This window comes from Sapajus apella, unplaced genomic scaffold (genome assembly GCF_009761245.1).
Source record: "Sapajus apella isolate SASKATOON/1434 unplaced genomic scaffold, GSC_monkey_1.0 scaffold29, whole genome shotgun sequence".
Taxonomy (NCBI): Eukaryota; Metazoa; Chordata; class Mammalia; order Primates; family Cebidae; genus Sapajus; species Sapajus apella.
Genome location: NW_022436969.1, coordinates 22,662,058 through 22,677,506, shown reverse-complemented (window position 1 = coordinate 22,677,506; position 15,449 = coordinate 22,662,058). Strand labels below are relative to the sequence as shown.

The window sequence follows — 15,449 nt, the reverse complement described above, 5'->3', positions numbered from 1 at the left end:
AGTTAAAAAGAAATTTACTTTAATTTAAAAATTTTTTTCCTGTGACTGCTGAGGACATTCCTGTTTGCAGAAATGTTTTTATTTTCATTTAGGTAGCCCATCTGTTTGATATTAGCAAAAATAACAACTCACTGTTTACATCCCATCTGTGGTTGGCGTCAAAAAATTCTTATGGCCATGGAATTGATCATGAAAAGGGAAGAAGGAGAGGCATGAAAAGACGAAAACTATTCTGTTAAATGCCTTCGTAATTAAACTACTGGATCGGAGGAAAAAAGTACCAACTACATTTCCATGTATTTAAAATTATTTTTTTTGCGAACAAATACAATTGGAAATCTGTCAAGTAAAAAACTTTCCCAATGTTAATGAAATTTGATTCATGATACTTATCTACAAGATATAAAAATACAGATGGATCCCAGGTACTTAGGAGGCTGAGGCAGCAGGATCACTGGAGACCAGGAGCTTGTACTGGTGGAGAAAAACATTACTCATATGGTGACTAATAACCAGGCAGTGGTAATAGGCAGAGTTAAGATCCTTGCTCCTTAAAAGGGGTTCCCAGACTCGCAGCATATCCGCGTCATCTGCAGACCCACTGGGTCAGCCTGTGCAGCGGAACCACGTCCCAGGTGATCAGAGATTCGTGGTGACTCATCATCCAAGACGGTGTTCCTCTTGGCCTTCCCTGCCTCCCTGCCTCTCTGCTTTATGCTCTAATCTCTGCCTGAACCATCATTTCTCATGACTCCCGTGCTTCCTCCTTTCCGCAGGGTGAAGTCCACACTTTTAATCTGGCCTCGAGCCCTTTGCAATCTGTCCAGTCTCCCCTTCACACTCTTTTACATCAAATGAACGCTGCACTCAGTCAAAACTCCCTGTAGTTTTTGGCTTCTCAGATCCCACGTCATTCCTGCTTTTCTCCCCCTTTGAAACCTGAGATTAAACCCTGCCAACTCCAGGAAGCCACTTCTAACAGCCATGACACAGCATAACCACCCTTTCTTCCGGCACTTTCTGTTTCACGATTTGATGAGCATGGCATGCTGCCTAATATTGTAATTTAATCCTTTTTAAAAGTTGAGGTATAAAATAACATAATGCGTTTAAATAGTCTTGATCTTAAGTGTTCTTGATTTTTTTTTTTTTTTTACATCTGGTTACGCCTTGTCCATTTTTCTTTTTCTGTGTATGTCTTATCTACCTATTTGTACTGAATATCATTAAAGGGCAGAAGCATGTTCTCATCTCTAGAAAGAAGCCCCACATGCCCAGCATGCTTTGGTTTACATCTTTCCCTGCATTTTCATTTAAAATGTTTTTAAATTAACAAAAAATTATTTTTATTTACATTTTTTAGAGACAGAGTCTCACTCTGTCACCCAGAGATTGTGCAGTTGGCACAATCTTGGCTCACAGCAAGATTTCGCCTCCTGGGTTCAAGCGATTCTCCTGTCTCAGCCTCCCAAGTAGCTAGTATTACAGGTGTGCGCCATCATGCCTGGCCAATTTTTTTTCTTTTTTTTTTGTATTTTTAGTAGAGACAGTGTTTCACCACGTTAGCCAGACTGGTCTTGCACTCCTGACCTCAGGTGATCCATCTGCCTCGGCCTCCCAAAGTGCTGGGATTACAGGTGTGAGCCACCAAGCCCGGCCCAAATTTTAAAAATTACTATTGAAATGGGGTCTCACTATGTTGCCCAGGCTGGTGTCAAACTGTTGGCCTGAAGCAATTCTCCTGCCTCAGTCTTCCAAAGTGCTGGGGTTACAGGTGTGAGCCACCACGCCCCATCTGTATTGTCATTTTGAATACACACTGCTGAATTGTTTGTCCTGACATTTCTCAGCAGGGAGAGAGGATGTACAAACCCCCAAGAACAGAGGTAAACATTTCATTGTGAACAAAGGCTGTGAAGGAAGAGGACACAGGTCTTGAACGTCCATACTTGGGACTCTTGACTGGGCACTCAAGGCGCCCGCTTTACCTGCCCGTGTCGGCTGTCATCAGAGAGCTCGAAGCACTGTCAGGAGAGAGCACCCAGGCAAGGCACACGTTCGCTCCACAGTGCAAGCAGCCCACTGTGGGAAGCACCACACCAGACCCAGAGACTGACACCATGATAGACACTGCCTGGCCCTGGCTCCCTATGGAGTTTACAATCCAATTGTAGAAAAACAAACCTAAGTAAACCAGATAGGCATTTTGCTAATTCCAGTCGGTTGAAAAAGGAGTCTGCTCATCTGTTTGCTTACTGTCCACTGACTTGTAGCTTTTTGCTATAATTACTAAAGATCTTGAGCTTTGAACTTTGGCTACAGAATTGCCAAGAGGCTGTTGTGCTTTTGCAGAGGAAGTCCCTCCCTTCTGCTTTATAGTGTGCTTGGACAGCTGGTGCTCATACTATGCTCAATTAATAAGGTTATCTTATCAGACTGGTGCTTATTTTCAGCAGCCTTTTCCAAATCAAAGACAGCAGGGACACACAGTGTCCAAGCCTCAGTGGCATTCCTTCAGCAAGACACAGCTTTAGTAAGAAAATTCACCAGTAGCACACACAGTATCATCTGGGTTCCTAAGCTGAAATAAACTAAATGTAAAGTATTTTGTGTATTCATCCATTCTACTTTTTTCTCTGTCCTACATCGTTAGAAATTGTGCATTTGAAGGCAGAAAAAATGAAAGGAAGAACTCTAACTAGTGGTTGTATGAAAGATTAACTAGTTCCCTGATGTGTTTCAGTTGGATCCTTTTATAAATCATATCCATCTTTGGTATAGTGAAGTTTCAATGTGAAAAAGAATCTTGTAGTCATGAAGAAACAATTACAGTGAAGAAGCCAGGGGCCTGGGTGCAGTGGCTTAGCCCTGTAATCCCAGCACTTTGGGAGGCTGAGATGGGTGGATCACTTGAGGTCAGGAGTTTGCTGCAAGCCTGGCCAACATGGTGAAACGCCAGCTCTTTAAAAAAACAAAACAAAACAAAAAAACCACAAAAATTAGCCAGGTGTAGTGGCACGTATCCGTATCAGGAGGCTGAGGAAGGAGGACCACTTGAACCCAGGAGGTGGAGGCTGCAATGAGCCAAGATCATGGTGACACTCCAGCCTGGGTGACAGAGTGAGACTCTGTCTCAAAACAGCAACAACAAAAATAAGCCAGGGATCCTAGAAATATGCAAGAAAAAGCCATGCTAACCAAACAGAAATTTAAGTGGTGAGATTGAGGGTGAATTTGGAAAAATACCATGTTTTCTGAACCAAATCTACCTCAGAATTTTTTTCTTAAGCATTTTTAAAAACAGGATGCACACTCACATCCAATAACATGCAGTTTAAAATGATTTATTTGACAAATTCCTGTGATTTACATTTCACTATTTCATCAACTGCAAAAGTGAGGAAATAATCATGGGCCTGTAGTACTTCTGAAAATAATATTTATGACTCATAAAAATGTACATTCATAATAGTATGACATGAACATCTTTTAACAAAGTTCAAGCATATACAAGCAGTTTAATCTCACAAAATATATTAATTTTGTTGGGAATATTTGCATTATAAAAGGGTTTTCAATTTACGAAAGGGTTCAACACTAAGCTATTTTTAAATTTGTAATTATTTTTTCCAGTCTAAAGAGGGGTTAAGGCTGGGTGTGGTGGTTCCTGCCTGTAATCCCAGCACTTTGGGAGGCTGAGGCGGGTGGATCACTTGAGGTCAGGAGTTTGAGACCAGCCTGGCCAACACAGTGAAAACCCGTCTCTACTAAAAATACAAAAAAATTAGCTGGGCGTGGTGGCACGTGCCTGTAATCCCAGCTCCTCAGAAGGCCGAAGCAGGAGAATCGCCTGAACTCGGGAGGTGGAGGTTGTAGTGAGCCAAGATTGTGTCACAGCACTCCACCCTGGGCCTCAGAGCGAGACTGTCTCAAAAATAAAATAGGGGTTAAGACTCATGCTGTCCTCACACATGGCTCTGCACGACCATGCGGATGACAGGAGACATGATTTTCTAGAGGTGTGTGTTCTTGAGAGAAGATGCTGGGCAGACAACCAACAAGTGTCCCTTAGAGCACACTTCTGAACAATGTCCAAATATAAAGTAACTTAAATATAAGGGTCACTCTTTATCTGCACACGTTACACCTGTTTTCTTTTTTTCTCACTCATTTACACTGGAAAATATGTTATAATAGTTATAGTTGGTTACAAATCTTTCAAAGAACTAGGAAGAGCCCCTATAATTATTTTCTGAAACAACAGAATTCTCTTATGGGAAAAATCTTCCAGCGAAGGAAAGGGGAAGTTCAAAAAAACTTGATTAAGTTAGTATACTTGCCAAGGCAAAAACAAGTTGCTTTTCTCCATGTTTCCACGCTATGAGAAAGTGGTGGCTACATGCTTTACTTTTCAGCCAGAAAATACACATTGCCATTCCTGAGACAATGGTAGGCAGTACAGCCAGGCTCCAGTCTTAAAGAGTCAAGCTTTCCCCTTCCTTACAGTACTACTCCTTACTTCTCAGACTTCCAGCTGGCTGGATGTATACATAAATTACTTGCATGGCTAAGTAGAACATTCCAGCTTATATTTTCAAGGTTTTCAAAGAGATGTTGCTTTTGGACAAATTAATAAATGCAAGTTATAACTTAAAATGCAGTTCTAAATTTATTTCTATTTTTGGTTATTAAAATCAAAACAAAACCTACAGACACACAGTCCCAGGGTTTTCTCAAAACGAAATCAACAGTTCTTTGGCAATGTTAGAGTGAGTAACATGACTGCCATGCTAGCTAGCATACTTTATAAGACGTCTAATAGTGTTGAAACAAGAAAACAACTATAAACTTGTTAGAGAAGTTCGTTTGAAAGACAGATGTCAAATATCATACTTTCTAAGTCTTTTTAAGAACTCAATTTAGTAAGTAGAAAATATAAATGAACAAATTTAATTTTTTGTTCACATAATAAAGGAAGTTATTCGGCATTTTTCCCAGTTACACAATTATCACATGAAAAATTTATAGAATATAAGCATTAAGAGAGTATTATGCAAAAATATCCTAAGGTAATTTCAGTATAAGTTATGAGACCAGATTTATTAATAATATACGTCATGAGAACAGTCAATTGCAGTCTCACTGTGAAGGCAAAAACAAAAACCAAAATCCAAACGATAAACAGAAACAGCACTGTCCACCGACTATACTGAATGGAGTTTACAGCTGTATAACCAAACTAAGTAATCTTTCCCGTCTTTAACTTTTATGCACCATCTGCCATTCTCGATATTATCAATCACACTAAATAATATTAATAATAAAAACCAACCACCTTCAATCTGATCATTCTGGGCAGAAAACTGAATACAGTTATGATCAGATCTTCGAGAAAGATTCACATACACCAAATTAACTAGTTCTGTTAAAAGGCTGCTATAAAAATACCATCATTACGAGCTATACAGAACTTCAGAATCCAGCTAAGAGAGCAGAAAGACTGAATTTCTTAATTTATCTGGAAGGGGCTGTAAACCCAAAGGTAGAAGGGCATTTCAGCATACTGCCGTGTTCAGAGTTTCTAGGGTATAGTATCTCTCTAACACACAGAGAGCATTTAAAGGGTGGCTATGGCCAGGAAACCTCAGAACGGGTCCTGCAGTCACACTTGATCCCGAAGGCGGGCCAGTCTCTGAGACAGTTCATCCTGTTCTGCCGAAGCCACGCTCGTTCCCACCGAGCCGGTCTGCCCCTGCGGCAGCTCCATGTTGAGGTCGAGGCCCGCCTCATCTGCCATTTCCTGGAGCAGCATATCCACTTGGTTCTGGGGAGTGGTGAGCGTCGTCGTGCTGCTCATGGTGTCTTCCATTTGCTGCGTCTGGACGTCCAGAGTCTCAAACTGGTGTTCGAATTTGTCCATCAACGCGGAAATCTTCTCCAGATTCATGGTCTTCAATGTCGCATCCATCGACTTAACCACACCAGCCATTGACTTGGTCACCTTGCCCATCGTCACCGCCGTCTGGACCCTGGCAGCCACTGCATCGACTCGCGCACTCATTCTCAAGAAATTCACCGCTTGGTTCTTCTGGCGGATGGCATTTTCGGCGTGTATCCTCGCAACTTCCATGTTGCCCTTCTGAATGGCCTTTTTAATTTTGGCCTTTTCGGCCTTTTCCTCCTTATCGCATTTTTTGGCACTCCTGCTCAGTTCTTTGGCCGCGAACTTTAGGTTGAACAGGTGTTTCTCCATGTTGGACATAGTCGGACCGCTCCTTGGGGTCGGCGGCCAGGCCGAGACGTACGCGGAAGGGGAAGAAGGCGAGGTAAGTCCGCTCCCGGCCGCCGCTCCTTTGTTTTGGTCCCACTTCCTGTTTCTACTGTGCGCGGCGCAGATGGTGACGTCAGAGTTCGGCGCCAAAGGCGGGGCCTGCGGGACGGACGGCGCCCGGGTGGGGCCTGTCGGACGCACGGCACCGGGGGCTGCGCAAGCAGTGGGGACTGTGGCCGGACGCAGATCCGGCGCTGCGGCTCTGGATGCAAGCCTTTCTGTGCTGCGTTCTACCCGGGTTTTAAGGTTCTTAACGCATTAGTAAATTCACAGAAATTAGTGCCCACACGCACTTTCTTAGGAATAAATCTACTGACGTAGACAGGATCTGTGCAGATCTGCATGTAAAAATACCCAAGCTCCAAACTTGGCAGGCTTTGTAAAGGGTGACTGGCTAGCGGGCTAAAACCAGCAAAACATCAGTTAGGTCTGCAGATTAAAGATTGCTTTATTAGCATGGCTAATTTACACTTTCTCAGGGGAAATGGTAACCATGGATACATTAAAAACAAATACATTAAGACTACATTAAAAACAAACGGGTCATTGACCTGTCTCCATTTTGACTACAATTTGTGCTGGAGTTCTGTAATATCTTTTTATTGCATTGGGTGAAAATACCTTCAAAACTGGCACCACCAAATGTATACCTTGGCTGGAAGTTCAGCTTCTAGGTGAATTGCCAGCAATTATCCGGAAATCGTCCTGTGGCTTAGTAACAAAGGCCCATCTTATGCTGACACCATTCTATCTTTTTGATGTTTTATAAATATCCAAAGAACTTCACTCACATTTAAGTTTGACAGGCTAAACTGTCATTTTAAATTATGCAGGCAGGGTATGGTGAGATATTAGGACCCACACCTACTGGCATACATCAAAACTGTCACTATGTATTACACCCTTTAACAATGCAGGGTTTCAAATGGCAGCAATGTGTGCTGTCACTTTTCTCTTTAGAAAGATTCCTCCGATACAGCAAAAACAATATGAGAAGACCCAATCTGCCCTAATGAGCTAAGCTGAAAATGAACCCTGAGAGCGAATTCTGTTTAGAGATCATTTTAATCCAGCGGCCCACCACCTTGCTTAGTTTCCTGTGATAGCTTGCCAATCAGTTTCGCACCACAAGACCCTCTAAAGACATAGCTATGATGTTTTCACTCTTGCTGCAAACCCTGGGCGGGTAGCTAAACCTGCTGTGCAGCATGCTGGCTCCTTTTCTTTCTCTCCCCTCTGCCAGTCAAAGCAAACTGCAGCACGGAAGTTGAGCATTATTTGTGTCATTTGGCCGACCGGGAGAGTGAGACCGACACGCCCTCCTTTGGCTATGCTGTTCCTGTTGCCTGGATTTACTGTCCATGCATCTCTGCCTGTTGACACCCTACCTGTCTTTCAAAGGCCACCTTTGCCAGTGAGCCTCCCCAGGACCCCTCCTCTGTGTGGCCATTGTACAGGGCATATTGCCTGGCAATGGGTCTGTGTGTATAGGTCACCTGTTAACTGTGTGAACTACTTGGATGCAGAGAACCTGATTCCTTCCCCTCTCCATGGAGCCCAGCAGGTGCTCCGCACATAGCAGCCACTGAATCCTAGAAGGCATTGCTGAATTTAATTATATTTCAGAGGGGATAGGATGTTACCCTAGTTACCAGCTTAGTTCCTTTTTGCCCCCCCAAAGCAGTAGAACCCTTTTTCCAAATGAAACTTTTCTAGAAGTGGAATATACACAACCAATAAAAGGGAAGACATCTGTTCAAAGTGGGGATAGAGAGCTTAGGCCCCGTACTCTGCTCACCCTCCATCCCACTCTTCCCTTCTTTTAGGTCCTGGTTTTTCTTGGAGTTTCCAAACAAGTTTCTTGTCCAGCTTCCATGTCATGCTTCATAATTTTCTTTTTTCTTTTTTTTGAGATGAAATCTTGCTCTGTCACTCAAGCTGGAGTGCAGTGGTGTGATCTTGGCTCACTGCAGCCTCCTGGGTTCAAGCAATACTCCTGCTGAGATTACAGGCACACACCAGTGCTACTGGCTAATTTTTGTATTTTTAGTACAGCTGAGGTTTCACCATGTTGGTCAAGCTGGCCTTAAACTCCTGACCTCAAGTGATCTGCCCATCTTGGCCTCCCAAAGTGCAGAGATTACAGGTATGAGTCACTGCGCCCGACCCATAGTTTTCTTAATAACAAATTCTAACTAGGTGAGATGGTTTGGAATATAATCATGAGAGACTCTGATAGATGATGACCATAATGACAACTAACATTAATAAAGTACTTATGCACCAGATATTATTCTGGGCACTCATGAACTCATTTCAGCTTCACACAACCTATGAAGTAGATACTATAAATATCGCCAGTTCACAGATAATGAAAGGGAAGAACAGTGAGCTAAGAAACTTGCCTAAACCCATACATCAGGTAAGTGTTAGAAACTGGATTCCATGGATGTATTGGGACCAGTAATAAGACAATGGGGGATCCAATAAACATAATAATAATTAAAGAATGATCATCATGTAGCTAAAGAAAGAAGTTGATTTTGCAGCTTTTTTTTTTTTTTTTTTTCTTTTGAGAAGGCAGAGTTGCACTGACTGCAAAGTTGCCCAGTGGTTGCTCTGACTGGGCATGGTGACTCAGGAATGTAATCCCAGCACTTTGGGAGACTGAGGTGGGTGGATCGCTTGAGGCCAGGGGTTTGAGAGCAGCCTGGCCAACATGGGGAAAGCCTGTCTCTACTAAAAATATAAAAATTAGCCGGGTGTGGTGGTGCACGCCTGTAATCCCAGCCACTTGGGAGGGTGAGGCAGAAGAATCACTTGAACCTGAAAGGCAGAGGTTGCAGTGAGCTGAGATCATACCAGTGCACTCTAGGCTGGTCGACACAGAGACACCCTCCCAAAAAAAAAAAAAAAAAAAAAAAAAAAAGACTGCTAAAAGAAGTTGCCATCACCTAAAGCTACATTCCTTGGATGATGACGCCTCTTCTTTCTGCGCTGGAGAGAAGGGATGGGTGGAGTTCTAGGAGCCATCTTCCCAGAGAGACCAGAGTGGACTAGAATTCTGAAGAGAAGGCAGCCCTCTCTGCTGGCAGTTCTCCTCCTCTCCCTGGAGGTTCCCAAGCCCTGCCCTCTTCTTTCTCTTATCAACACCCCAGCCATTCCCACGGTGTTCAATAGGATCCATAGCTAACGGTTCTCATGTTCACATTTCCAGGAAGAGTTTTGCTTCTGAGCTCATACCCATATGCGCGGCTGGGTGATTTTGGTGCAAGAATGTTTGGCCACTCCTCAAAGTGACTGAACTCAGTCCTTTTCCCCAAATCTGCTCATTCCCATTTACTGCTGGCACCTCTACCTTGTCATTCAAGTTGGATTCGGAAGCATTCTCTCTGGCCACTGCGGTGTCTACATCTGCATCTACCCTGGCTCTAAGTGTTCTCCATTCTTTATAATCCATTAAGGTTGACAACCTTCAGGGTTTGTTTCAACTTGGTATGGTTTCTCTTTTTGTGTATCTAGCAAAAGTAAGATTATTTTGGGATTATGATCAAAGGAGGTTCTGGTCCTACAACCATGCTAATTGTTGCTGAAAACCTTTTGGACCCAATGCAGATGTGAAAACAGAACATACAATTTATAATGACTGGAACAGTTTAGCAACTACCACATTAACATTGAAATCTTACAAGTCCCATAGCCAAATTTTCTCTTAGTGAAAAAAAAAAAAGAAATTTTTGATTAGAGTGCATACATTTCTAGAAAGCTATGAGTCAAAACAATTAATTATTTTTATTATGAAATGGGGAAGAAAAATATGCTATCATTTGGCACATCTGGCTGATGTCTTTTCTTTCCTTACTTTGAAACAATACAAGTGGTTAAAATGAAAATATTTAAGTGGGACATGCGGTTTGACTTCATTGGAAAAGAATCATTTGATAAATCTGAAGTCACTGAAAAAAAAAGAGAAAATAAAAGATATGTAAAATAACTTTCTCTTGTGTGTTAAATTATTTCTTGATTTTTATTGGTATGTTTCTAGTGATTTTGAAATGTTATACCTCAAACTCAGGGCTCCTCCACACTTACTACAATTTGCATTTTTTGCATACATTTGTGTTTGCTCAGCAGCAGGCTTTCCTATTAGATGTGGCATGGTGACTTTTGGTTCACTACCTATACCTGGTACTATTCAACCTCTGGAAAACAACAGATACCCAAAACATTTTTGTTGAATGTAGGAATATATGAATGCAGCCAAAAGAAATGGCATTGGATGCATATTCACTTGGTGACCATTTTGAGGAATACATCACATACATGTGTATATATATATATTATACACTACATACATATGCAATATTAATTTATTACAAATATTATGTATTAAACATATGTATATATATTTTCCTTTATATCAGCTTTTTATTTCAGAACACAGGTAGAATTAAAATCGCTGAGACTCCTCAAGCCTTAGGAAATTGCAAAATCACTGTCCAGGGCTGGGTGTGATGGCTAATGCCTGTAATCACAGCACTTTTGGAGGATGAGGTGGCCCAGGAGGCTGCAGTGAGCTACGATTGCAATACTGCACTCCATTTGGAGTGACAGAGCAAGATCCTGTCTCAAAAATAACAGCGAAACAAAACCAAAGTCACTGTCCCTCAATATATGTTAACAATAGCCCGGGCAAGATGGCAAGACCCTGTCTTTACAAAAAATAAAAAAGAAAAATTAGCTGGGCGTGATAGCATGTGCTTCTAGTCCCAGCTACTTGGGATGCTGAGGTGGGAGGATCTCTGTGTCCAGGAGTTTGAAACTACAGTGAGCTATAATCATGCCACTGTACTCCAGCTTGGCTAACAGAGTGAGATTCTGTCTCTTAAAAAAAAAAATACACACACACACACACACACACACACGTTAAAATGATGTCAAGATTTAAAAATAAGAGAAGGAAATAGAAAAGCAGCATGTAAACAGAATTCTGCATTGCTCCATCTGCAGTTTAAATGCATGTTTTTTTAATTCCTCCTGGTGATGTGAACTAAAATATAACATATGTTTTCTTTCGTTATTTCATGGAGTTGGGCTAGAATCTTCCAGTTCATACCTATATTTCACAAACATTTGCTGAGTTTCAGGCTAGAGCAGTGGCTCATGCCTGTAATCCCAACACTTTGGGAGGCCGAAGTGGGCAGACAGCTTGAGCCCAGGAGTTTAAGACAAGTCTGGCAACATGGCAAAACCCTGTCTCTACTAAAAGTGCAAAAAATTAGCTGGGCATGGTGGTGCACATCTGTGATCCTAGCTACTTCGGTGGCTGAGGTGGGAGGTCGCTTGAGCCCAGGAGGTCCAGGCGGCAGTGAGCTGTGATTGTAGCAGTAAGCTCCAGTCTGGGTGACAGAGTGAGTCTGTGTCTTGGAAAAACAAACAAACAAACAAACAAATTCCTTAATGTCATTTACGTGAACTAAATCAAAGAAAGAAGGACGAAGTGCATGCAACACGGCTCTTGCTCACTGGAGGCCTCCAGGAGCTTCCTCTTCTCTGCAGCTGCCTATGACTGTGTACATGACTGAATCTGAATCTGTCACAGCAGCACGCTTGAATAGGTCCGCCAGGTCTATCATTCCAGGGAAGAACGCTAACTATGAGAAGCACATGGTCAACAAAGGGTAGCGAAGGGAAGTCTGAGGACTCCTAGGTGAAGAGCTTTCTCAGAGGGGGTGCCCCAGACACTACATGGATTTGCTCAGGTCACACCATGTTTCAAAGGAAGAACCAGAATGAGAAACTGACCTTTGAATCTGTGTTCACCTCCGCTGAGTCTCCTATTTTAAAAGAGATCCGGGATGTCATTAAACATGTTCAACTGAGGTTAATAAAAAATTTCCTTTTTTGGCAAAGTGATCTGTTAAGTCTTGTCTATCTTAGAAGATATATTTAGTCACTGCATGTATCTTGGCGGAAAGTCATGGCAAAGCAGTTTCTTTCTGAGCAATGACTGCCTGCCTCAGTAGCTGGATAAGGAATCTTTCATCCTTTCTTCACAGAAATAATGCAGAACACTACATTTTCACAAATATCAAATAGAATGAGAAATAAGAGCATCTCATGCACTTAACTGTTGTCACATGAGTAAAATTGTAAGTAAATGGAAATTCTATTTGTGTGGAAAGCTCCTTAAGTCAGTTAACATAATGATAGAATAATGCTTATAGTTCAAAGGTAGCTTTTGTTGATATTATGGATCTTAGTTATTATGTGATCAAGGGATTTTGGTGAAATAAAGCTATTCTAACGAGTAATGTATGCACTATCCTCAGGAAGATTTTACTTTCTTCCTTTTTTGAGTGCTTTCTTTGATATGAAATTATCAAAGAGCAGCTTCCTTACACCTTGAGTTCTATTTGAAAAGCTTTAATTACATTCCTTGATATTGTGAACACATTCTCATTGTTCACCAGGATGAAGGAAGGGCTTACACAATGCACGATTACAGCTCTCACTTTTCTCCGAGCTAGGACACTTCTGCTTCAAAGGAGGCTGTGCTGTAGCGCATTCCTTTTTGTGGCTGAATAATATTCCATTGTATGAATACACCACATTTTGCTTATCCATTTGTCAGCTGATGACACTTGGGTTGTTTCCACTTTTTGCCCAATTGTGAATAATGCTGCTATGAAGAGATATTACGCTTATATCTATCTGAGCTTTAAAGAAACATAAAAGCTTTTTGTGAGGCAAGGTCTTGCTCTGCCACCAAGGCTGAAGTGCAGTGACTTGATCATGGCTCACTGCAGCCTTGAACTCCTAGACTCAGGCAATCCTCCCACCTCACCATCCCAACTAGCTGAGACCACAGGCGCACACCACCATGGCCTGGCTAATTTTTTTTTTTTAACTTTTAGTAGAGACGAGGTCCTGCCAAGTTGCCCAGGCTGCTCTCAAACTCCTGGGCTCAAACAATTCTTCCGCGTTGGCTTCCCAAAGTGCTGGCATTACAGGTGTGAGCCACTCTACCCAGCCCCAAATTAATTTTGTATACATAAGAACAGTGGGCTATGAATGGTAAAGAAAACAGAAAAACAGAAAAAGAACAGTGATAACACAAAAGTCTATTTATCTAACAAGTTTATTAAACACTTATTATGTGCCAGGCATTGTTCTAGGCACAGTGGTAAACAATAATTTCATGTCAGTGGTGCACAGAAGCTCACTAGCCCATCATAATGAAGAGTTTACAAAATCTGGTTAGATTTAGTTGTTCATTCATGTCGTTCAACTATTGAAAGGAATGAAGTAGTGATACATGCTATAATATATCATATTTTTATGTGACTGTGTCAGGCACTGCATGGAGAAGAACACCTCCAAATCCTATGGAAACAACTTCGAAATTACCTGCCAATTTCCACAAAGATCGTTTTTTAAAAAGAGATTTTAAAGACATATTTTCAGTATGGGAACTGTGTTTTGCAGTATTTTTTGCTTTTCTATTTCATTTCTTCCATCTTTCTTTTTAAAACTGATTTTAAAAAAGACAAAGTACATGCACAATCTGAAATGCTATGGATCTCATACTGCATCCTCCCAGCAGCATCCCCACTGTCACCATGCCTGGCACATGAATGAAACATAATGTATCTTACCCCTGTTATTAAAAATAGGAATACCCTGAAATTAGGGAGACTCGAATGGTCAGCAGTCTCCAAATTAATTTTACTGAAGTGTCCAAGTGAAGCTCTCATAAGACAGTTGCAACAGGGAGTCTTGACTTAAAGTGCACAATTCAATGAGTTTTTTGTTGTATATTCAAAGTTGTGCAACCATCTCTAATCGCTTTTAGAACATTTTCATCACTCCAAAAGGAAACACTGTACCTATTAAAGCAATTCCTCATCCCCCAAGTCCCCTCGGCTCCACGCAACACTAACCTCCTCTGTCTCTACAGATATACGTATTCTGGATATTTCATGTAAATGAAATGATACCATATGTGGTCTTTTGTGTGGTATTACTGAGCATAATGTTTTCAAGGATCATCCATGTTGTAGCACGCAAGGGCTTCATTCCTTTTTGTAACTAAATAACATTCTGTTTTGTGAATGGGTCACATTTTGTTTATCCTTTCATCGGTTGACCGGCATTTGGGTTGTTCACAGTGGTTTTTTTTGTTTTTTTTTTTTTTTTTTTTTTTTTTTGAGATAGAGTTTCATTGTGTCACCCAGGCTGGAGTGCAGTGATGCAATCTTGTCTCACTGAAGCCTCGACCTCCTAGGCTCAAGCCATCCTCCCAGCTCGACCCTCTAGGTAGCTGGGACTACCAGTGCACATCACCATGCCTGGATAATTTTTCGTAGAAAAGGGGTTTCGTCATGTTGCCAAGGCTGGTCTCAAACTCCTGAGCTCAAGTGATTCACTCACCTCGGCCTCCAAAGTGCTTGAATTACAGGTATGGGCCAGGATGTATATTTTCAATTCTCTTGGACATATACTTAGGAGTGGAATTGCTGGGCCATATGGTAACTGTATTTAACGTTTTTTAGAACTACCAGTTTGTTTTCCAAAGTGGCTGCACTATTTTACATTCCCACCAGCAGTATATGAGGGTCCTAATTGCTCCACATCCTCAGCAACACTTGTTTTCCCTGACTTTTTGGGCACAGCCATCCTAGGGTTATGAAGTGGAATGTCATTGTGGTTTTGCTTTGCATTTTCCTAATGGCTAAAGACGTTGAGCATCTTTTCATGGCTCATTAGCCGTTCATCTGTCTTACTTGGGAGATGTCTACTTAGATCCTTTGCTGATTTAAAAGTTGGTTTATTTATATTACTATTGAGTTGTAAGAGTTCTTTCTTCTAGATACAATTTTATCAGGTACTCAATTTACAAACATTTTCCCCCTTCTCTGAGCTGTCTTTTCACTTTCTTGAACCATAAGGACCTCTATATGAAAATAAAAAGCTGTCTTGGGCCGGGTGCGGTGGCTCACGCCTCCCAGCACTTTGGGAGGCTGAGTTGGGCAGATTACTTGAGGCCAGGAGTTTGAGATCAGCCTGGCCAACATGGTAAAACCCCAGCACTGCTAAAAATACAAAAATTAGCTAG

The 15,449-nt window shown here is 41.7% G+C and overlaps 2 protein-coding genes across 3 annotated transcripts in view; both read right to left on the bottom strand.

Annotated features, from left to right (window-relative positions):
• The window catches only part of GNAL (G protein subunit alpha L), a 189,089-nt gene that overhangs the window by 21,687 nt on the left and 151,953 nt on the right, over nt 1–15,449 (bottom strand). The window lies entirely within an intron of this gene.
• On the bottom strand, nt 3,329–6,401 carry CHMP1B (charged multivesicular body protein 1B). The gene has a single exon (XM_032293412.1). It carries the CDS (start codon nt 6,260–6,262, stop codon nt 5,663–5,665), a length of 600 nt encoding a protein of 199 aa, XP_032149303.1. The 5' UTR covers nt 6,263–6,401; the 3' UTR covers nt 3,329–5,662.